At 43.7% G+C, this 24,762-nt stretch overlaps 1 protein-coding gene, 1 long non-coding RNA gene and 1 pseudogene across 2 annotated transcripts in view; 1 reads left to right on the top strand and 2 right to left on the bottom strand.

Moving 5' to 3' along the window:
- Positions 1–2,941: 2,941 nt before the first annotated feature.
- Positions 2,942–5,477, bottom strand: LOC140639441 (large ribosomal subunit protein P1 pseudogene; annotated as a pseudogene).
- A 4,821-nt stretch (positions 5,478–10,298) lies between these two features.
- On the bottom strand, positions 10,299–11,349 carry LOC140639440 (uncharacterized). Its single transcript, XR_012036160.1, has 3 exons — positions 11,237–11,349; positions 10,780–11,069; positions 10,299–10,435 (listed from the first exon to the last, which is right to left on the bottom strand). It is a non-coding gene; the product is annotated as an uncharacterized lncRNA (long non-coding RNA).
- Positions 11,350–18,468: 7,119 nt separating this feature from the next.
- Positions 18,469–24,762, top strand: part of TMED10 (transmembrane p24 trafficking protein 10) — a 35,854-nt gene continuing 29,560 nt past the window's right edge. The window contains exon 1 of the mRNA XM_072839345.1: positions 18,469–18,754. Coding sequence (XP_072695446.1) covers positions 18,530–18,754 — 225 coding nt within the window. The 5' untranslated portion in view covers positions 18,469–18,529. The remainder of the gene's footprint in view (positions 18,755–24,762) is intronic.

Below are 24,762 nucleotides of genomic sequence, written 5' to 3'. Positions count from 1 at the left end.
ACAAGAAGCAGTCCTTCTCTCTGCCGTTTCATCAACAGGGCCCTGCCTGAAAAGGTGTTTCATCTTCTCCACTTACTTGACTCTTAATCTTCTCTCAAGGTCCATTTCTGTGCTCCTTCCTCACTTCCTTTTTCTTTTTTTTTAAGATTTTACTCTTTGAGTGGGGGGAAGGGGCAGCGGGAGAGGGAGAGAATCTTAAGCAGACTCCACACTGAGTGTAGAGCCCAACACAGGGCTAAGTTCTGCAGCAAGAGGATATAAAAGCATACTTTTTCACTAAATAGACTCTCAAGAAATATTCTCATGCTTGACATCCAAACTGCGATGAATTGAGGGGTCTGGAGCCACGTGTCTTTTAGCACATGGGCTTTTCTAGGGTAATAATGTTCCCAAAGCGTAATACATATATGCCTAATGACACATATATCTCCTTCTATGGGAGGATTTTAGATAATACCCAGGTGAATATTTACACAATGCTAATAGATGTGTATTTATTTTAATGTATATTAGAAAATTTACAGGTAGTATATCAGACCTGATTTCATGAATCAGTGACTTGATGATTTACATAACATTAATTGTTCATAAACAATTATTCACAAACATTACTGTTTATGGCAAGGCTAGAGTTAGAGTGGATAGGAAGTACTCCAGCAGAACATGTTAATTGATTTTGTGAAAAATACTCTGTAAATAACAGATAGATGGCACACAGCTTTGGCCAAAACCATGAGGATGGCATTCAAATGACTGAGGTTTGGGAAACTCTTTCCCAGTGACTCATTCTTGTGAATCCCCTCACTGTAAATATAGGGGCAGGAGCATTTGAGACCAAAAATCCTGTTCTCCAATCTGTACCAGATACCACACCCAAAGACCACTATTCCTTTTAATTCCAGATATTACTGAAAGTCTAAACTGTTCTGCAGAGAGAACACCCAGAGCCTGCAAGTAGGTTATCACACGTCAAGGCTGGATCAGCCCATCAGTGGCACCAAAGGGTGGGGTGGGAAGGAGAAACTGCAAAATAAGCCTGGCTCCAGGAACAGCATGTATTCAGTACAGAGCCATAAGTTCAGAAATACCAGACTTGGGTGTGTTTGTTATGGAGACTTACTGCAGTGAAAGGGAGGGTAAGAACCCAGGATTACTCTCCCCAAAGGGAAAGCTGGAAAAGTCATCTCCCAAGGGTCCCTGTCAAAAGCCACAAGCCTCAGACACACTGACAAAATAAAGGGACAGCTAGGAGCCACCCTACCTCTTTGTCCTTATTTTCATTCCTCAGACCTCAGAAGAGATACTGCAGATATATGACTCTAAATGTAATGAGTACAAATTGCAACTACTCCAAAGCTATACCTTGATAATGCTTAACTGCAACAGCAGGGAGATAAGACAAGAAACTGGACTAGAGGACATTTAGAAAAAAGGGTCTAATAGGTCAGTGATTTCTAAACACCCGTCTACAGACCAGTGTCCAGCTGGCTATAGAATAATCACCTATATCGGGGATGGGTGTGTGTTTTTTTAAATTTTTTTCCAGCTTTATGAGATATAATTGACATATAACATTGTGTAAGTTTAAGGTGTATGATGTGTTTATTTGATACACTTACATATTGCAAAATGATTACCACCATAGTATGGGTGTGTGTTTTACTCTCCATTACCACCCAGGCCACGTTCTGGTTCAGGTCAGAAATGATATCTCAGAATTGGTGTTTTTAACAAGGTGTCCAATGCTTCTAATGCTCAGTCTAGTTCACAAACTACTTTTTGAGCTTTGTGCCTCACGTCTAGTTGCTTCCTTCCTCTTCCCACTGGCCTAGCCTGGCTCCCTTCTTCCATGTTGGGTGATTCTAACAGCTTATAACCCATCTCCTACCTCGGTCTTTCTTTAAACAGTTTAGAGCCAAACCAATAACTATAAAGGATAGAAAAAGCATATGGGAAGGAGAAACAGAGTTTAGTGTTCAAAAAGAGCTTTCCCTCTTGGGAAAAGTCATATAACCTCTCAAAACTGCAATTTTCCTCATTTTTTAAAGATAGGAACTAATAAATGTGCCTACATTACTGGGTTGTTGTAAGGATCAAACGAACTTATTGATTCAAACACCTAGGAACATGTGATCTATGTTAATCACATCATTTCTATGCTTAGAAGCATTCAGTGGCTACTAGAGCATATTGCCTGGCCAGTATATCCTCCTTTGGGAACCGTCTCCCTTTTCCTGTTCTGCAAAATTCTGGAGGACAATCAATCCCAAATCCTCTGAGGTGGGCACATGACCCAAGCTAAGCCAATCAGATACTTCTGGAAATCTGCATTTTCAATGGGGATTCAGGGATGGGAGGTTTGAGGTTGAGTCATGAGTTCATCCTCTGGAGATCCCCTCTAGCCTGGTCAGTTCTTCCTTCAATTCTGTAAACTCCCCAGTGTCCTTCCAACAGATTGCCCATTTTTTCTCTTCAGTTAACCCAGAATTGGTTCCTGCCTCTGAAACCAAAGAGCTCTAATTAATACAGCTCATCATCTACAGAACGAAGCATGCAAACTTCTCATCCTATGTTACAGATTCTCCACATTGTGTTTATATCTCACTTGATGGTTCTTCCCTAAGCTTAAGCCTCTATACAACAATCCCTGCGAGCTACTATTATGCTATTTGCATTTTATGGGCAAGGAGGGTGTCTAACTCATTTCCCATGCTAGACAGTTTGATGTATTTTGATCAGATTTAATTGAGAACCAACTCATTTAAAAATAACAAAAGGCATTCTGTGGCTCAGAGCAGAAATGGTTGCCAAAGACTAAGATTATAGAGAATCTGGATATAAACCAAGTTCTGGGGATTTTTTTTAAAGATTTTATTTATTTATTTATTTATTTATTTATTTATTTATTTATTTATTTGAGTGAGTGAGAGAGAGTCCAGATACGAGTGGGGGGTGTGGCAGAGGGAGAGGGACTAGAAGACTCCCTGCTGAGCAGGGAACCCTAGGCAGGGCCCATCCCAGGACCCCAATATCATGACCTGCGCTGAAATCAAGAGTTGGAATCCCAACTGACTGAGCCACCCAGGTGCCCCTCTGAGGATTTTTTTTTTTTTAAAGTTCAGCTTTTATTGAGCAGCTTGTAGAAGTTTAGTCAAAAAGACCAAAGCCCATGTCATCATCAGACTCCTCAGATTCTTCTTTCTTTGCTTCCACGTTTTCCTCCTTGGCTGGGGCAGCCGTGGTGGAAGGAGCAGGACCTCCTGCTGGTGCAGCGCCAGCTGCTGGGTTGGGTCCACCAGCTACTACAATGCAGATGAGGCTCCCAATGTTCACGTTGGCTAGGGCCTTTGCAAACAAACCCGGCCAGAAAGGTTCAACATTCACACCCGCTGTTTTAATGAGGGCATTGATCTTATCCTCCATGACGATCACCTCGTGGTCGTGCAGGAGGAGGGCTGAGGCCATGCAGGTGAGCTCCAAGACATAGGCCATCGGGAGGGCCAGGGCTGAGCGGGCGCTGCCGGGTGTGGTGCTGGTCACCTGATGAAGTGAGGGCCTCACCCCAACGCGGCCTTAACTTCCTCGGAAGGACCGAGCACCTTGGCGGCTCCTGAGGAAAGCTCTGGGGATATTTTTAAAGCATATTCTAAAGGTATATTCTAGTCCTTTGGCTAGAAATTAGATTTGGAAGTTTAAGATCGAGGACCCAAACAAACTAGCCCATGGTGGTCAATGAGGCCAAACACCTTTAGGTTTATATAATATAACCCTCTGGTTTATGCATTTTGATGTTCAGAAAGGTTCTTTGTACCCTCAGGACATTCTGATGACCCAGGGAATCTTGCTCATATGTAGGAGGTTTTGAGAACTTAAATCCAGCAAACTATACTTTTTTTCTTTTTAACAATAGAAAAGGAGTACAGATTCTTAACTGATCACAAATAAAATTAAGAAATGAGATTTTAAGTTGATTTTAAATTGATCTAGTGGCAAGACTATTAATAAATTCTCTCTCCTTTCCTATCTCTTCTGCTCCCTCTGCTAAATTAGCTCCAGTCACAATTAGCCATTGCTATCTGGGTCCACATTCACCAGAGATTTTTTACTCCCTGAGAGTAGAGAGAGGTAAGGATTAAGGTAATTTCTCTTTCCAGAATGATGCAATGAACAAGCCTGCCTTGGAGTCCAATAAACTTGGGTTTATAACCTGCTCTGACACTTGTTGGTAGTTTAACTTGGAGTAACTTAGTCTCAGTTTCTTTATCTGTACAGTGGGAGCAATAAAGCTGGCTCCCATCTCCAAGATTCTAATTCTTTTGTTGGCTGCAGATCCTTGGAATTTTGTTAACAATTGTTTGTTATGAGGATCAGATGTATGCAAAGTCCCAGAACAGTGCCTGGTACTAAGTCAGTGTTCATTAAATGTTCCTTTCCCTTCTCCTTTGATGCTCTCTTCCCTAATACCTTCCATTCATTTCCATTCCAGATCTCTGATCATGTTTTATACAGGAAATATGTACATAAAAATTCTTGATTTTAAATGTGTAAACATATTCTATGTACATATTCACTCATTTGTTCAACAAATAATTACTGGGAATCCATTTGTGCCAGGCACTGTGATAAACCAGTTATACAAGTTCCCTGTTCTCATAGAGCTCATTCTCTAGTAGGGGGGTATTCCCTGGGATGAGATAGGAAGCCACAGGTATGGAGAAAAAGGACCAGATGGACCATTCAGCAAAGGCTTCTCTGGAAAGGACAGCTCTGAGGCCCAGAGGATGAAGCAGAGCCAGCCACCAACTAGAGCACCCCAGGCAGAGGGCATAGCAAGTGCAAAGCCCCGAGGGGGCGGGGACAGCTTGGTGCTTTTGAGAAACAGAAAGTGTCTGGTTCCAGGAGGGGTGGAAATGAGAGGGGGAACAGCAGGGCACTGTTGGTCATGGTGAGGTATTGGGATTGACATGGGACACACTGGAGATGCTGAAGCAGGGAAGGAATGGGATCTGATTTAGGTTTATTTATTTATTTTTTAAAAATCTGATTTATTTATTCATGAGAGAGGCAGTGAGAGAGGCATAGACACAGGCAGAGGGAGAAGCAGGCTCCCTGCAGGGAGCCTGATGCGGGACTCTATCCTGGGACCCCGGGATCATACACTGAGCCAAAGGCAAACATTCAACCATTGAGTCACCCAGGCATCCCTGATTTAGGTTTAAAAAGCACCACTCTGGCTGCTGTGCCTCAGAGTGAATTACAGAAGGCCAGGATGGAAGCAAGTCCACATGACTACATACACATGATACCAGGCATGTGGACTCCTAGAGTTAGAAAGGAGGGCAGAGCGGCTCCAGCCCAGAGGTATGGGAATTCCTGGGGGTGAGGGCAGTCACCAGCCTGGGGAACTCTGGTCCTCACCCCCACTGGCACATTACAATCACCTGGAGGCATGGTTAAAATTCCAAGGATCCACAGCCACTGCCATGGGCCAAGAGAATCAGAATCTCATAGATGGGGGCTAGGCTTATAGGATTTTCTTTACAAAACTTCCTAGGATATTTTACACGCAACCAGAGGTGAGAATCACTGGGTCAGATATCCAATTACTACCCCTCCCTCCACTCCCTTTACCACGCTCACCATAAGCTAAGGCAAATCTCAGCAAAGGGAGGGAAGGAACGTGGACGCAGATGCAGGAGCCCTGGTAGGAAACCAGTTGTCAGGGGGCTCCTGGGGGGCTCAGTTGGTGAAGCTTCAGACTCTTGATTTTTGTTCAGGTCATGATCTCAGGGTGGTGAGATAGAGCCCTGTGTGGAGATCTCTGCTCAGCGAGGAGTCTGCTTGGGATTCTCTCTCCCTCTCCCTCAGCCTCTCCCCCTGCTTTTGTGCCGTGCATTTTCTCTCCCTCAAATAAATACATTAATTTAAAAAAAGAAAAGGAAAGGGGTTGTCAGGCTTCTGGGCATACCCTTCAACCCCCTGCAGGGCCCCATTCTCTAACAGATCCTCACACCCAGGGGCACTACATGTGAAACTCAGAGCACAACCTCCAAACCAAGTTCCCTGGAAGGAAGGTAAAGTGATGAGTGTCCTCCCCAACCCAGTCCACATGTATTACCAGAGAATTTGAGCACTGGAAAGGGCTTTCACATAAGTAGTTAAATTCTAACCATAAATTTAACCACAGGTTGGCAGGGGTGAGGGGGCCAGACACTAAATATGACCAGTCTTGTATTTCTGGAGCATTCTTAGAAGCTTGAGAAGGGGTGGGAAATTTATCACCTCCATTCTGGCAGCCTCTGTGCTCCATAATTTATAGTCCTCACAAAAACTCTGTGAAACAGATGTTGTTATTCTTTCAGAGATTAGGTAGCTGAGATTCAAAGAGGTAAATTAACTTGGCCAAGCTCACACAGCTGGTCAGTGCCAAAGGCCCAAGGAAAACTGAGTCAGCCTTGCACCAACGCTGAAGCTCTATCCACCACTGCACTGGGCTCCCTCTTGGTATCTTTCTCTAGAATCTTCCTTCAGTGGAGGGATAATCAGCATCACCCCATTCCCCACGTCACCCCATTTGAGTTAAGGAGCCAACTTTACAATTCCTGCTACTCTTCACCTAGCACTTTGTGCCCCCTACCAGTACCCAGCCCCTCTGTCCTCTTTCTCCCCCATGTTTCCTACAAACCCCGACCAGAGCACAAAACAAGTCTGCAGTATTAAGAAAGAATAATGTATGGAGGTTAAAAGGTGGTCCATTTTGCTGACATGTTTTGATGGAGGAGCAGAGAGAGGGAACTGTTTTTACTCTTCTGTCTTATTGTATGGCTGGTTGCTTGGCCTGGACACTCTGCATGCACTCTCAACGGTGAGAAATTTCCCAACTACTCAAGGCCTTCAGCGATTTCTCATTTTAGGCTGTGCCCCTACAGTTAGCACTTACATAGGAAATCAGTTTATCCTGTAAGGTTCTCTTGCTGTTGCATAGGAACATGTTGTAACTAGCCCCTCCCCACCCACTCACCCTCATAGCCCCCGTTAGTTAAACCAAGGGGTTAGTTGTTGTTGTTGTTGTTAAGATTGTATTTGAGAGGGAGAGAGAGAGAACATAGGGTGGGGGGAAGCAGAGAGAGAAACAGACACCCTACTGAGCAAGGAGTCCAACACTGGATTCAATCCCAGGACCCCCGAGATCATGACCTGAGCCAAAGGCAGATGCCTAACCTAACATACATACACACAAAACGTATTTATACATTTTGTGTTCTCGACACTCAAGTCGCTAATGGTTCTCGTTGACTAAGTCGTGGACCGTGTTATATGCGGGTACCACTCAATTTACACCTGAAAGATGGCACCACATCTACTCCTAAACCTCACTAGAGTGTGGGAGAAAGAAACCATTCTTCCCAGTGTTTGCTTTCAAGGCAGAATTCAATCCCTGGAGGTAGCCACTCCTATAACCACATTCCTCCCCCACCTGAAGGAAGCCTGAGGCTCTTGGCAGACCCTTCCCCCTCCACCTCCCCCAGGAACTCTGGAACTAATGTCTTTATCTCAGGCTCTCTGCCAGGTCCTTTATGAATCTTATCTTAGTTCACTTTCACAGCATACCTAGGTAGTGTTAGTCCCATTTCAGTGCTAAGGGCACTCAAGATTGGAAAGGGTAAGTAACTTGTTCCAAGGCATAGACAGCTAATAGCAGAAATGGGATTAGAACCCAAGTGTACTGGGCCACAAAGCATCAGAGCATCTGATAGTTCTGTGCTTCAGCTCAACCAGATTCAAGGCTCTTCAAGGTGGAGACCAGGTTTGGGTTCCCCACAGGCCCTAGCATAGGGCAGAGGCACAGTGAGTGTTTGCTCAGTAAATTGTCAGAGGAAGTTTACCCTGATTACTTATTGTGTGAGAACCAGTATTGGGGAAAGAGGAAGTGTTTACGTAGTGATAAGGCCTGTGTGCCTGATAGTGGCCCCATGCCCTTGGCCAGAGACAAGAAGTGGGAGGGCGGGCAGCAGAGTGGGACAGGGTAGAAGGCCCCTCTCCAACAGGGGCTGATGGAAGATCTAGGGGTGGCCAAGAGACCTGGGATTTAGCGGAAGATGGGAGGGACATTTTGAAGGTTGACTGGTTGTTGGCTTCCCTGACATCCAGGCCTACAGATTTCTCCCACTTGAAGGAGCTACAGAAGCAAGGAAGGAAGAAGGAGGCAGGCTCCCAGTGGGTAGTGGAGGTTGCAGGAGAAACCAGTCCAAGTGGCTGTGTGTGTGAGAGGCAGGGGAGGGATTTAGGTTTGGGAGACCCTAGGTATAGATGTGAGATTTGAAGGAACTTCCAGGAAGATGGAGGAGAAACATGACTTGATTCAATACCTCTGAGAAGAGGACATTTTCTTGGAGGACCCCATACCAAGAAGGCAAAGCATGGAAGCACGGCTCAGAAGGATCAGAAAAGATGGGATTTGGTGTGGGGAAACTGTGGGGGTGGTTTAGGAAGCTGGTTCAGAGGTACGCCTGGGTGGCTCAGTGGTTGAACATCTGCTTTTGGCTCAGGGCATGATCCCGGAGTCCTAGGATGGAGTCCCAAATGGGGCTCCCTGCGTGGAGCCTGCTTCTCCCTCTGCCTGTATCTCTGCCTCGCTCTCTCTGTGTCTCTCATGAATAAATAAATAACATCTTTAAAAAAAAAGGAAGCTGGTTCAGAGAGATAGCTGGGCCTGACGAGGGTACAGGGAATGCCCTGCATGGGGTGGGGTGGGGTAAGAAGTGCAGGGAAACAGTGGGAGCAGGGACCCAAGCTGATACTTTATATCCACACCTCACCATTCACTGACTGTGGGACTTTGGGGAAATATCTTAACCCATCTGGTTCTCAGTTTTCTTGGCCATAAAATGAGAGATAGTAGTAATACCAACTGCCTTAATGCCATCATTGTGCAGGTGAAATGGGATAAAGCATGTGCTGAGCTCAGCACAGTGCATGGAAAAGAAAAAGGCTCAATAAACATTAGGAGTGATTGATGTTGGTGGGATGATCAGTTTGTTCCTGAGAAGGAGGGATCTTGGAATTCAGTGGAAGAAAGAAGCCACTGGCAACCTGTTCTGTTTCATGACAACGTAAGTTCACTGAGTGCATCCTATATGCCCGACACATACGTTCTATATTGCAGATGTTCTACTTCACGTAATCCTCCCCACAACCTAATGAATAGGCACTATGCTTATCTTCATTTACACGGGGAAGCAGAAGTACAGAGGGTTTAGGTAAACAGCCTGAAGTCACACAGGGAGTGGGCAGCAGAACTCAGGCATTCAGACGTCAGGTCCATACTCGTGCATCCCATCAGCTTAAATGAATGTAAGACATCTAGAGACCCAGTCAAGAACAGGTCATAGAGTTCATGGCATACCATGGGGCTTCTCAAACCTCTGGGGCATCAGACTCTCCCAGGAGATGACCTAAAATGCACATGCCAGGACCCCATGCCCAGAAAGTCTGTTTTGTAGCAGGGATGGTAATAGGGGCTGGAGCAAGGAGGTCAGAAATTTGTATTCCTTAACTAGCCCCTAGGTGATTCTGATGCAAGTGGTCTAAGGTAGAAAGAGAAGGCATGAACAGTGCAAGAATAACTAGATGGCCCAGTGGGGATAATATCTGAGTGGCAACAATAATATCTGGTGAGAAGTGGCAAAGTTTTCTGGATAAGATGACATTTAACCTAGGCTGTTTTTTTTTTAATTGAGGTATAATTGATATATAACATTATATTAGTTTTAGATGCACAACATAATGATTCAGTATTTGTATACATTGTAAGATGATGACCTGAGATTTAAGCATGGGTAGGATTTTGTACACCTTTCTACCCTTCTCTATTTGGAGGCTGTATTGCTTTAAATTGTGTCCCCCAAAAGATATGTTGAAGTCCTAACCCCTGGAATCTGTAAATGTGAACTTTTTTGGAAGAAGGGTCTTTGCAAGTTAAGGATCTTGACCTGAGACCATCCTGGATTATCTGGGCAGATCCTAAATCCAAAGACAAGTGTCCTTATAAGAGACAGACAGAGAGACACAGAGAGAAGTCTATGCAAAGACAAAGGCAGAGATGGGAGTTATGCAGCCGCAAGTGAAGGAATGCATGGAGCAACCAGAAGCCAGAAGAGATGAGGAAGGATTCTCCTCTAGAGTCTTCAGATGGAGTATGTTCCTGCTGATACCTTGATTTTGGACTTCTGGCTTCCAGAGTGCGACACAGTACATTTCTCTTGTTTTAGCCTTCCAGTTTGTTATGGCAGCGCTAGGAATCTAACACATGCTTTTATCCTACTTACACCATTCATCCTGGAGAGGTCTTTTTGATTAGTCACTGAGCTGTGGAAGTCACAGCCTGCAGACAGCTCAGCCTTGCTTGCTGGATCCCCAGCCAGGACAGCAGGCCCTAAAGGAGAGTAGTGGAGCACACCTGTTAATGACATGGTGGCATCACCTTTGCAAGCTTGTGACTTCTCCATTTCTCCTTGGACAGACTTATAAGAAGTCAAAGAAAGGCTCAGTCTTTTGGCTTCACATTTTACAAAAGAGGAAGTCACACCTAGAAAGCATAATTTCCAGTCCAAGTTTACCCAGTAAGTGGTAGCAGGGCAGAGCCAGGACCCCATCTAGAAAATATATCTCTTGTGGGATGTTCAGTCCATGGCTGTCACTGTGGGCTTGCCATGAAGCCCTGGTTCTTATAATGCTGTAACATTGTTACTTTAATTTTACTTCAAAAGTCTCAATTACCTGCAATGATTTTGCTTGGTGGTGGGTCTTCTTGCCCCTGACCAACATGTGGGTGGTGGTGTTTAACCTCTGGCTTAGAGATTCTTCTGATGGTTCCCTTCCCCATAGCTGGGTCTTCTGCTTTAGGGATGCAAGTTGAGCTATCTTTGGAAGCTGCTATCTGAAATGCAGAAGTTGGCCATCTGTAGAACTGAGAGCACTGGCTGTGGTCTGTGAAACACCAAATCTTGGAGAAGTACCTCTTTAGAAAAGTTATTAATACTTTCTTGTCCACGTGCCACAATGACTTTCTGCAAGGGAGAAGAAAAAGACTCCCTCATGTGCCTGCAGAGAGCTTCCTCCTCATCTGAAGCCCTTGCTTCTCATTCCTTCCTCTCTATAACACTTGAGCTGGTAGACTGTGGCCACCAAGGAATGAACTTTGTCCCCAAGCTGGTGTTCCAGGCACTCTACTTACCAGAGGACTAATTTCATGTTGTATTCTAGGAGAGAAGACAGCAGGACTTCAGCAGGAGAAATCAAACCAAGAAATATTGAGAGCACACTGCTTAAAAGCCACTGAAAGCCTAGGTGTTGAAAACAGGAATGCGGTTAGAAAGGGTTAAGGTGGAGCATTACTTTTCAATCCTGGATGCATGTTGGGTCCCAAAGAAGTTTTTAAAAATCCCAATGCCCAGGCTACACCCCATACCATTTACATCAGACTGTCTGATGGTGAGAGTCTGGCATCAGCATTTTTAAAATATCTTCAGATGATTCCAGCAGTCAGTAAAGTCAGGGAACCACTGAAATAATGTTATTCCTAGGAATTATACCCCGATATTCTGCTTTCAGAGGTGTAGGGTGGGTTCTAGGTGGGTCCTAGGCATTGGCAGTTTTTAAAAAGCTACTTTTATTATTCTAGGGTGCAGAGGTGATTCAAATTAAGTAATGATGGGGAAGTCATATGGGCATTATCAAGGTTCCTGCAGTTGATGCTCTTGTCCCATCTGCATGGCCCATGTCTCTTACAAGTTGGAGCTTTTGTTGACTTTGAATGGGTTTTGGTGGATTTCAGAGACAGCTAATGATGGTGGACACGAGATGTTGACTGCTTAGTAGCCTATCAGAAAAGACATTGGGGAGAAAACCCAAAACATTCTCAATATCAAGAAAGAAGCCTGGAAACAGTGTCAGTAGCTTTAAGATCCAGGTCACCCAGCTTTAAGATCTTAGAGTACTTTTGAAACAATCCCAAACCCACTGAGGATCTGCATATGGACAAGCTTCAAGGATGGCTGTGTCGAGATGCAGAATGTAGCTAATGTTTGGGGGTAGATGCATTTGGCTCTCTGTTAATCCTCTGGAGGGTCTCAACCCTGGGGCTACTTCACAAAGCACTGAGTAATTTTCCCATTTCTTCTTTCTTTCTCAATACTTTTTTTCTTCTTTGTAGCAAATGTGGCTATAGACATAAGGTAAACAAGGGGCCTCTGCAGTCCCCATCTTACCTCCTTGACCCTATTCCTTCTCTCCTAGGGTCCCATCTTCACAGCTCTTTTTCTCTCTCTCTTGGTTCTTACATTCCAACTTGTCCAATGGATTTCTTTTTATCTCATTCTTGCCTTGAGATTTTGCCTTCCAGGACACCAGGACTTCATCTCTCAGCACTGGGTTCTAAGGCTGGTGTTCTCCATAAACAAACAGTGCTTATGGGGCAGAGAAGATGCCTCCCATCTTCAACTCCCAGAGTTGGCCTTTTCAACTTTGGTTTGCTCTCAAAGTGTGTGGGTATTGGTGATGGTTCATGTGATGGCTTTTAAGCTTTCTGAAACTTACTCTTTGTGGATACATTTTATATCCTTTACTTACATCATCTCTAAAATTCTTCCTAATAATTTTTTTTTGTTAAATCCAGACTTCTTAGTGCTCTCAGATCACATATATAATTAGACACATATATTATTAAAATATTGATCCTGGCAATCAGGATTTATAGGCTGTAACATGGACAGCAGGATCCTGATAGTTTATCTTGGCATGTTCTATAGACAACATTGATGAAGGGCATTAATTTTCATGGACAGTTGGTGAGGGGTTCTTGTTTCCCACCTAGGAAGGTAAAAATTCAGCATCATGAGAATCTATAGAGGAAGAGAAATCTTTTTTTTTTTTTTTTTTTTTCAAATAAGTGACTTGAGGGGAGTTGCTAATAGATGCTACTGGTTTCACATCAACTATTGACATCTTCAGGGACATTCTGGAAGACTTAAATTCACTCAAGCACAAAAGTTGTATTATGAATATAAGTGAGGATAGAGAAAAGGAATCTAAAAACTTCTCAATAGGAACTAAATAAAAAGTGCCATGTCTTATCAAATGTAATGACAACTGAAAACTGGTTTCAGACAATTGTCTGAAAATTGGTGTGCAGTGAGGAACTCTCATTTCTATTCTCAACTCCAACACTGACTCATTGGATGGCTTGAGACAAGTCACTTAATAGTTTTGGACCTCAGCTTCTCCATATGAAAAACAGCAATTAAAATACTAGAGGAACTAACATTTATTGAGCAATTGCTCTATGTTGATGAGCTAAGTGCTTTATTTCATGTTGTATTCATTCATTCATTCATTCACCAAGTATTTGTTGAGCACCCAGTATACACAGTATATTGTACCTGGCCTTGGGATATATCAAACACAAAGACCTTGCTTTCTTAGAGGTAAAATGCTTGTAGGGCTAGGTGATAATAAATAAGAAAAGAAAATATCAAGATACTCTTAAATAGCAATGTGTGCTTTATAGATAATAAAACTTGATCATGGGACAGTAAATAAGCTGGGGACAGTGTTACTTATGCAGGGTGGGCTCTCTATGAGAAGACATTGGAGTTGGGACCTGAATGATGAAGAGCAGCCTGCAGAGTCCAGAGTCCCTGGGACAATATCTGGGAGAAAGTACTCTAGGTAGACAGTAGGTACAAAGTCCTTGCTGCCATGTGACTATAGATAGGAGAGTGGTTGGGTGGTGGGAAGGAGTGATCACTGGACAAAATGAGATTAGAAAGGTAGGCAGGAGCCAGACCACAGTGGCCTTTTGGGCTGTGATAAGGTATATGGGCTTTATTCTGATTGATCTGATCTACTTTTTTTTTTTTTTTGAAAAATCATTAAAAATGTATTAAGGAGCACAGTGGGCGCAAGAATAGAAGTAGAGACAACAGTAGAGAGGCTGTTTTCTTGCCTAGGTGAGAGAAGCAAACTCTGTAAGGGATCACATAGTAAACATTTTAGGTTTTGGGTGGTCCAAGAACAGGAATTTGCATGCTGGATTGACCTGTCTAGCTGGGCAGTAGTTTGCCAAACCTTGGCTTAGAGAGAAGTAGAAACTGATTGTCATATATTTAGGACACAGAATGGGTAGGACATGCTGATGCTCAGTGTGGGGAGGGGGTAAGAGAAAGAGGAAACAAGGATGGCCTCAGTGAAGAAGTAGAAGGTGGTGCCATTTACTGAGATGGGGAAGAAGCAGATTTGGGAGTGGGGGGAGAGGGGAAATTAAGAGTTAAGTGAGTTGCATATTAGTCATCCAATTTGGAGATGTCAAGTAGGGAGCCTGATATAGATTCTGGAGTTGAGAGGAGAGGTCAGGGCTGGCAATCCACATTTGGGAATTATCGGCCTATGGATGCATTTAAAGTCATGGGACTGGATGAGATCACCCCCAAGTGCAGCACAAAGGTTCTAGGAACAGGTCCAGGGGGACAGTAGAAATTAGAGGACCCACAGTAATCCTTGGAATCACTCTCTGGGTCAAAGAGCATGACACATGACAAATATTGCCAAATTGCTCTCCAAAAGAGTCTTTTGTATCTTCACAGAACCCATCTTGTTTTAGCTGTTTAAATACACACTGTGAGTGGGACTGTACACACGAATGGGCAGAGACATCGAGTTAGGAATTCTTGACTGCTTCTGCATTGGAGCGAGGAGCCCTAAGCCACACTGGGGGATTAGGCCAGTTAAGGAGGCCTGGAGAAGGCAGAAGGCGGAAGCACTGGCCACAGAATGGCCCAGCAAGTTTATTATAAATGCAGATTTAAAAAAAAATTATTTATTTGACAGAGAAACAGAGAGCACAAGCAGGGGGAGCAGCAGGAAGAGGGAGAGGGAGAAGCAGACTCCCCATTGAGCAGGGAGCCGGAGACTGTGAGACTGCAGAGACTGTGGAGGGCTTGGAGGGCTCAAGGCTCAATCCCAGGCCCTCAATCCTTATGACCTGAGCTGAAGGCAGACACTTAACTAACTGAGCTACCAGGCACCCCCAAATGCAGATTAATAAGAGCTTCTGGGGATCCCTGGGTGGCGCAGCGGTTTGGCGCCTGCCTTTGGCCCAGGGCGCGATCCTGGAGACCTGGGATTGAATCCCACGTCAGGCTCCCGGTGCATGGAGCCTGCTTCTCCCTCTGCCTGTGTCTCTGCCTCTCTCTCTCTCTCTCTGTGACTATTATAAATAAATAAAAATTAAAAAAAAAAAAGTGTGTCCTAGTGACATCTGTTCACCTCCAGAGGCCTGGGGAGCCTCAGGATTCTTGGGAACCTGAGTCTGGCTGGGGAAGTTTCAGGCTGATGGGATGGCAGAGGCCGTGAGGCTAAGAAGAAAAAATTTTTTCTGGTTGTGGGACACTTTCCATTTGATCTCTACTCCCCACAACAGATGTAAAATAACACTTCTTTAACATAGATGCAGAAGTTGAAGTCTGGGCTCCCCAGGAGTATCTTCTCCACCCTCTAAGTCCACAGTACAGAGGGGAGAACAGTTTTGGATTTTTTTTTTCTATGCTTTTTTTTTTTTAAGATTTTATTTATTTATTCATGAGAGACACCCAGAGAGACAGAGAGGCAGAAACATAGGCAGAGGGAGAAGTAGGCTTCCTGCAGGGGGCCTGATGTGGGATTTGATCCCAGGACCCCAGGATCATGACCTGAGCCAAAGGCAGACGCTCAACCACTGAGCCACTCAGGTGCCCTTCTATGTTTTTATATGGAGATAATAACACATTTTTTAATTAATAAAAAGATATCCATTTTCTTGGTAAAACTGAAATCACACCTACACTCTAGATACAGTATGGATTAAATAAATTAGTGTGAAAACAGCTAAGGAATCATGGAAAGAATTTGCCATTAGTCCTTGGGCTAGGAGCTAAGGAATCAATCTTGCATTTACTGAGCCATAATTTATTATAGGCCAGGCCCTATTTTAGATTCAGAAGATAAAGCAGTGAACAAAATAGACAAAATCTCTGCCTGTCACAAAAAAGATATCCTAACTAGGGACACAGGTTAATAAATAAGTAAAAGGTATCCTGTATAAAATAGTGGTGAGGGCAGCCTCAGTGGCTTAGCGGTTTAGCGCCGCCTTCAGCCCAGGGCCTGATCCTGGAGACCCAGGATCGAGTCCCATGTCGGGCTCCCTGCATGGAGCCTGCTTCTCCCTCTGCCTGTTTCTCTCTCTGTGTGTCTCTAATAGAAAAAGAAGAAGAAGAAGAAGAAGAAGAAGAAGAAGAAGAAGGAGAAACAACAGTGGTGAGTGCTAAAAATATGGGAAAAATATGAAGGAGAGAATGGGAACAGGAAATAGGTGGAGGCAGGATAATGAGAATATAGGACAAGAAAGCACACGTGGGCTGAGACTTAGGACAGTAAATCAGTTTCTCGAAGTCTCAGTTTCTTTATCTGTAAAATAATAATAGCACCTTCCTGAAGAAGGCACAGGCTCTCAAGACTGACTTTGTCTTTTTTTTTTTTTTTAAAGATTTATTTATTTGAGCCAGAGCCAGAGCCAGCACAAGCAGGGGTAGGCACAGCAGGAGAGGGACAAGCAGACCCCCTGCTGAGCATGGAGCCAAACTCTGGGCTCCATCCCATCAAGACCTGAGCTGAAGTCAGATGCTTAATCAACTGAGCCACCCAGGTGCCCAGACTGTGTCACATTTATACAATGGGATTTGGGGTATAAAAGCTCTTTGGCCTCTCAGGACTTCAGTTTCCCTGATCTATAAAATGAACAGACTTGCCCAGCCTATGGTGTTTGAAAATGTCAAGTGAGGTAATTATGTGAAGATATTTAAAAACATGTAAGTTATTATATAAATGTAAGATAGAATTAAAACACACACACACACACACACACACACACACATAAACACAGACCCAGGATTTTATGGGTTGCAAATCTTTGGTTAATGGTCAGCACAGGCAGGGAAAAGGCCAATGCAAATTATCAGGATATACTGAGTACTGAGTAGTAGATTAGCAATCTTATCTTAGATCAGGGATAAAATAATCAAACTAAATGTTTCTAAATGGACACCTCATAAAATAATTATTATATGACATTTGCCAAATTTTAAAATGCTTTACAGCTCCTTTATGTTTGTTTTTATTTTGCTTGTGGGACTTCAGTTCCAGTTTCAGGTGGACTGAAAGGAGTGATTAAATACTGAACAATCATTTAAATTGCTAAAAGCAGATAGTCCATCTTCTGGGTATTTCTGTAAATGCTCAATGAACGCTAATCAAAGTAGATGATTCTAAACATAGGCTATTCCTTTTTCATTTTCACATTTTCTTCAGCCCTGAATATTTGGTAGCGATAGTGATTTGTTAAATCAATACATGTTGGTATTCATGGATAGTATAATGTCCAGCACATAGTAGGTACTCAATGAATATTTGTTATAGGAACACATGAATGATTATGGTGTAAATTTACTTACTACAGACTAGCCTATTTGATCCCTAAGGTGTTTATGCATTTAAAACACACAAATAATTGACAGCGCTTATTTGGTCAACTGCATTAGCTCCATCTCTCAGACTGAACTAAATCATTGTGTTTTATTCAATTTAAATACAAAATACAGGGGCACCTGCCTGGCTCAGTGGGTGGAGCATGTAACCCCTGACCTCAGAGTTGTGGGTTCCAGCGCCACCCTGGACTCAGAGATTATTTAAAAATAAAATCTTAAAAGAAATACAGAACCCAAATTTAGTTTGAATATTACCTAACATAGTAGGCACCTAAGGTTTACCAAACAAGATGCACATTCAGAGAGCCATCCCTCCAGCCCAAAACTGCTCAGGTGCATGAACTAACTGGACGCCGCCTAGCCCACATTCACCAGGTGACCCGTACACCTAATCTGAGATACTGGCACTGCTCTCCTAATAGCCAATTGGAATCTCTCCCCTCAATCTCTCAAAGTTTCCTTCTTAAGTGCTCAATGTCCCAGTTGACACTGAGGCTGCAAGGCGCTGGGACTGCACCTCTGCCTCGCCTGGAGCGCCAGAGCCGCTGGTGGGTGGACCCAAAGAAGGGCCTTGTGGCTGTTTCCTATTGGGGCTTCGTTGCTATGGTATCACCGACCTTAAAAACTCTCCGGTACTACTTCCGGAAGTTAAAGGAGAATTACTTCCGGGGCTGCCCATACTTGCTACGGCCGGGTGAGCAATCGCTAAGCTTGACAAAAATAAAGCGTCTGCGGTTAACTTCTAGAAAGTCTTATTTAAGCACTTTAACTTGTGGCCACTACGTGGTATCGTATCCTTTCTTCCCTTTCAAAAGAGTTACCATCTATCCTTCCCCGCCACCATTTGCCAGTCTCCAAAATGGCGCCCACGGCATTAGGTCAGAGGTGAGTCACGTGGGCCCTCCCGGTTCCGGCGCGGTCGAGGCCCGAGGAGGTGAACAGTCTCCGGCACCATGTCTGGCTTGTCTGGCCCACAAGCTCCGCGTGGCCCTTGTCCGTCAGCGCTGCTGCTTTTATTGCTGTTCGGCCCCGCCTCGGTGCTTGCCATCTCCTTCCATCTGCCCGTTAACTCCCGCAAGTGCCTCCGAGAGGAGATCCACAAGGACCTGCTGGTGACGGGCGCGTACGAGATCACCGACCAGTCTGGGGGCGCTGGCGGCCTGCGCACCCACCTCAAGGTGCGGCAGTGGGCGGCGCGGGCCGGGAAGCCCGTAGGCGCCGACGAGGGGAGGCTGAGGATGGGGAGGGGAGGGGAGCGGGCGGGCGGGCGGAGGCCTGGAGGGCGGCCGGGCCTCCTGGCAGCGTTGAGGGCGCGCTGTGGAGACCGCCCCTCGCCCCCGCCGCTTGGCGTGGGCGGGGCGGGGCCGGGAACCCTCGCAAGGACCGCGCGGCCGCGGGGTCGGCGCCCGCTACGGGGTTCGGCCTTCGGTATCTTGAACTGTGGCTTGTCTCCCCAAGAAGTCCTTGGGTGTTGCGTGTAGGTGGGGATTGGCATCTTGAGACAAACTGGTGACTGTAGGAAAACCGTGGTGCGGCTGAAGCTCATTGTGAATAATAAGACCTGCTGTGTCGAGCCTTGGCTGTGCGTCAGGTCATGTGCCACTTGATACCATTTGGTTCCTACTCTGTGAAGTAGGTACTGTTGGCTTCGTGTTGCACGTGAGCAAACGGAGGCTCAGAGGGGTGTAGAATAAATCGATGTCAGAGCTGGAATCCTTAGTGCGGGAGTTAATTAAGGTGAAAGAAAAGCACTGCAATTTTATATTCTCCCTGATTATCGTCGTTCCTGTGAATGATAAAAGTCGATCGCAAAATGGTGATCTCACCTTGTAATGACTTTCTTTTATGGTACCCCAGAGTCTGAAGCTGGCCTATTTTTATGTAAATTTCAGCGACCCTCCTGCGTGGTGACAGCTACTACTATAATGCCAATTTGGCCCTATTTTCCCCTTAGGATGACCAGCCAGATCTTTGAAACGTTGCTGTAACACGATCTCAGTCAAGATTTGATTGTGCTTTATTTATTCGCAGTTAGCTCTTGTTTTTGTTTTTGTTTTTTTAACAAAAATGGGTCTTAGACAAAATAGGAAAAAAAAATATTTTTACTTTTTAATAGAGCTTCAGGTAGATAAGACTATAATTTATGTTTAAGATATTGAAACCCAGAAGTAGTAACAGATGCAATTTATTTAGACTTTCTTTGGGAGATATAAACTGTTTTTAGGGGTGTTGTTCAGTGACCCTTTCTTTTATTATTTCCTTCAGGTACCAAGCTTCTGGCTAACCAAGAAAGCTATGATTGTGTAATTTTAGAGGCTTAGACGCAACGTTTTGGGGGTCATGCTGCTAGCACCTCAAGGGATGTAGTGCATAGAATAAGAGAATTTCAGCAAGGAGGGAGACTGCTCTCACTTCCAGTGTTGCCCCCTCTGATTTGTATTTATATTTTGAAGCCCTTCAGTGGCTCACTGTTGCTCATCTGATAAAGTTTAAATTTCCCAACATGCTCTGTAGGACTCTTTATGATCTGCTTCTGAAGCTTTATATACTTTGTCACTCCCCACTTTGCATTTTATATGAGCCACCCTGAACAGTACCTTAAACGCACGTATTTTCATCTTACATTGTAGCTGTTTGTCCTTATATCTTACCAGACTATTAGTATCCCGAGGGCAAGAGTAATTTTCATGTTCATATTTTCCAGAATATCAGGCATATGGCCTTGCTTCTACTAAGTACTTACACAGGAAACATAGTGTAGCTTTAGGGCCTCGTGAGAATTACATCTGTCTCCAGGGCTGTTGGAGAGACCTCAATAGCAGGAGTCTGTACATCTACTTATTAGCATTTTACTATCCCTCGGTTGCGCTCCCTAGGTCCGCTCTGTTCTCATGCTTCTAGCCAGCTTAGTTGAACGACTTGGGGTCCTAATCCCAATGCCCAGGAGGCAACGTAAATGAATGAATTGGGCCAGATAGGATTAAAAACAGCAGCAGTGATGGTTAATGGGGGATAACTGGGAGTAGTAGAAACTGTTAATTTGGAGTAGCCAGTACTCATCTCTTGATGTAGGCCTTGTTGCCACATTTAATTTTTCATATGAAGTTAGAAATCTAGATTTTGATGTGAAAGCTACTGATTTTTAAATATCACTAATTCAAATTGGCTTTGGCATTGGTTTGTTCACAGTGTTTTCTTAAGTAAGTTTTGTTGCCCACATGGGGCTTGAACTTAGAACTCTAAGATCAAGAGTCACATGCTCTACTGACCGAGCCAGCCAGGTGCCCCTGGTTTGTTGGCAGTTTAGTAGAGAAGTGTACAGTCAGTCCACTGTAAATACAGTACCCAGATTCAGAAATTATCAAGATGTTGCCATACTTTTTTCATTGAAACTGGCTCCCCCTTCACATGTTAGGCTAAATTGTTTTATTATTACTATTTTTTAAAGATTCCATTCGTTCATGAGACAGAGAGAAAGAGGCAGAGACATAGGCAGAGGGAGAAGCAGGCTCCATGCAGGAAGCCCGATGTGGGACTCGATCCCAAGACTCTGGGATCACGCCTTAAGCCAAAGGCAGACAGACACTCAACCCACTGAGCCACCCAGGTGTCCCTATGCTAAATTGTTTTAAAGTAAATCCCGAATATTATACTATTTCAATCTTGCCTGCTTCGGCATGAATCTCTTTAAACATATGAGTGTAATCACAGCGTTAAGTGTCTATAATCACACTTTGCAAAACTAACAATAATGCCACTAGTATACTCAATTCATATTCAGGCTGAGCAGAGTGCCTGAGGTGGGGCTTGATCCTAGGACCTAGAGACCATGACCTCAGCTGAAGGCAGATGCTTAACTAACTGAGCCACTCAGGTACCCGTTAGCTAGAATTCTTAAAGAATTCATCAAATTAAAAAAAAATGTTTTTTAAAGATCTCATTTACTAATATGAGGGAAGAGAGAGAGTGTGAGAGAACGCATGCTCACGAACAATGGGGGGAGGGGCAGTGGGAAAGGGAGAAGCAGACTGCGGAGCAGGAAGCTTGATATGGGGCTCAACCTGGGATCATGACCTGAGCGGAAGACAGCCACTTAACCAATTGAGCCACCCAGGACCCCATCAAATTTTTCTTTTTAAATTTATTTATTCATGAGGGACACACAGAGAGAGGCAGAGACACAGGCAGAGGGAGAAGCAGGCTCCATGCAGGGAGCCCGACGTGGGACTCCATCCTGGGTCTCCAGGATCAGGCCCTGGGCTGAAGGTGGTGCCAAACCGCTGAGCCACCCAGGCTGCCCTCATCAGTTTTTAAGACCATTGGATTACCCTAAAATTTATAGGATGAACATAAAATTCAGTCTTTTTTTTTTTTTTTTTTAAGATTTTATTTATTTATTCTTGAGAGACGGAGAGGGAGAAGCAGGTTCCATGCAGGGAGCCCGACGTGGGACCCTATTGGGCTGAAGGTGGCACCAAACCGCTGAGCCACCCGGGCTGCCCAAATTCAGTCTTTCTTTTGACAATTTTCAGAGTAAGAGATTGTTGCCCTTGTCATTTCCAGTGTAGTCCAAAGAAGGTTTTGTTCTGTTTTTTAAAAGATTTATTTAGTGACACCTGAGTGGCTCAGTAGGTGAAGTGTCTGCCTCAGGCTCAGGTCATGATCCCAGCATCCTGGAATCGAGTCCTGCATTGGGCTTCTTACTTAGTGAGGAGCCTTCTTCTCCCTTTCCCCTCTGTGTGTGTGCATGCAAGCGTGCACTCTCTCTCAAATAAATAAATAAAATCTTTTTAAAAAGATTTATTTATTTATATTTAGAGAATGAGCTAGGGGATAGGGAGAGGGAGAGAAACATTACCCACTGAGGGCAGAGGTTTACACAGGGCTTGATCTCAAGAGTCGATCACTTAACTGACTAAGCCACCCAGGTGCCCCAGGTTTTTATTTTAAGTATTACACTGAAAGCATTTTTTTGTTATTTCCATTTTTAGAGTCATTGTATCAGTTGTGTTATTTCTTTATACTCACATGTCTCTTTGACTCCTGTACCCTTTTGGCACAATCCCATTAGGATTTGATAGCTTCCTGTTTTGTGGAACAAGGTATCCTGGGCTCATCTTTTGTATGTCCAACCCTTGACCTGGAAGCAACTATTCCTTCAAGGAGTTCTGGTCCATTTTCTGGGGAATAGTATTTTAAAGACCATAGCTAGGTGTCATTTAAAACAAAATTAATATACTGGGTACCTCAGTGGTTGAACGTCTGCCTTTGGCTCAGGTCGTGATCCCGGGGTCCTGGGATCGAGTCCTGCATCAGGCTCCCCACAGGGAGCCTGCTTGTTCCTCTGCCTGTGTCTCTGCTTCTCTCTCTTTCTCATGAATAAATAAATCTTAAAAAAATGTAATATACAGGCCACAGAATACTTGTGGGCTCAGTCCAGTCCCTTATCATAATTTGCAACCTTTTTTGTAGCATCTCATCACTTTCTCTTAACTTTTGATCACTTGTGTCCCAGACTGTGCTTGAGGATTCTCTTTGTATGTCATTTTTACTTCTGAAGTACACCTCTTTAGTAAGAGAATCTGATTGGTTTAGCTCTTTTTATATGCCAGGTCACATTCTAGTTTTCTTATAGCCTATTGATTGTCTTCTCTTTGGTCATCTGTCCACCTTTGGTTCAAGCAGCATTTGGATTGAGGTTAAAGGCGGGGGGGGGGCTGGAGGCTTTCTGACGTGCAAAATCTAGCCAGCTGGACTTGATGTTTCATTGTCACTCTGAATAAGGCATTCTCTCTTATAAGGATTTTTGTAAATGTAGTTGAACAGAGACTATGTCTCACCATTGAAATTTGTGTCTCTAATACGGTGCCTGGCACATAGTACATAGTAGACTTCAACATAAAGAGTTAATGAACAAATGAATTGGCAGTGTCCTAGCCTTATCTCTCATTTTTTCCTACTCTTTCTTCCTCTTCACTTTACTCTCACTCCTGACTCTCACCATACTGAACCCCATGCAGTTCCTTGAATATAGTGTTCTCTTAATCTGGACTGGTGTTTACCTGTAAACCCGTGTGTTTCCATTGTAACGTATTTGACATGGCACTTTTGATATAGTATGGTACTTACTTTGTGCAGTCATTAAGATCTCATTCATCATTGTGTCGTAAGGTTAATGTACTGTGTACACATTGTTGTAACTGAGTTAAATATATTAACCTCATTAAATAGCAGTTCTTATTAAATAGAAGTGTTTTGGGAGGAACCTGGATCTGGAGTCAGACAAATTTGAGTTCAAATCTCAGCGGCTTCGCCACTTAAAGGGTGTATGCTCTTGAGGGAATTACTTAACTCTTGTCCTTGGGTCCCTGATCTATAAGATGGGGATGATAGATCTCATAGAATTATTTGCTGGAAGGACTAATTGAGGTGGTTCTTTATTATTCTGGGGATGGGTCAAATATATTAGTACTCTTGTTTTCTTCTCTACTAAATGAAAATTGAATTGCTAGTTTCACTCCTCTGTCTTTTGTCATTGCAGTGACCTGATAAAGTATATTATAATGAGAAGAGTTCTGAGGATTTTGTTGATTCTCCTATTTATGCAATAAATATTTTAATATTTAGTATATGCCAGACCTAGGTAGGGAAATGGGGATAAATAGCAGACAAGGTCCTTAAGCTACACTGGGGAACAAAGACAAGTTCAAAAAATGCACACAATTGCAGGTAGTGGTAAGTACTATAAAGAAAAGTCAACAACAACAAAACAAAACAAAACAAAAGTCAAACAGTAGTGGGTAGAGAGTGACTGAAGGGTAAAGAGTATTTGGTCAGGGAAGCCCTCTCTGAATAGAGGAATGGATTGAAACGATGAACTCTATTGCTAAGATTTCAGCTTCAGAACTATATTAAGTGTTTTGTGTTGAGATTTCTAGGGAATTTATCCCATACCACCCTTCCCTGTTCTTTTCACAAAATGAGGCTAACTCAGGCTAAGTAGTATCAGATTTAAAGACTTTGCAACATGAAATTGAAGCAGAAAGTATTGACTCATCATTTTAGTGACTATGGAAATTTTTTCATTGCTTCAGGTGCATAATAAAAAGCCTGTTGTAGGGATTTAGAATTTCAACTGTTGATTTTTTAATTGAAAACCACATTTTAATTAAGACTAGATTATATC

This window comes from Canis lupus, chromosome 9 (genome assembly GCF_048164855.1).
Source record: "Canis lupus baileyi chromosome 9, mCanLup2.hap1, whole genome shotgun sequence".
NCBI lineage: Eukaryota > Metazoa > Chordata > Mammalia > Carnivora > Canidae > Canis > Canis lupus.
The sequence above is the reverse complement of the archived record's forward strand: the minus strand, read 5'-3'. Positions and strand labels throughout refer to the sequence as shown.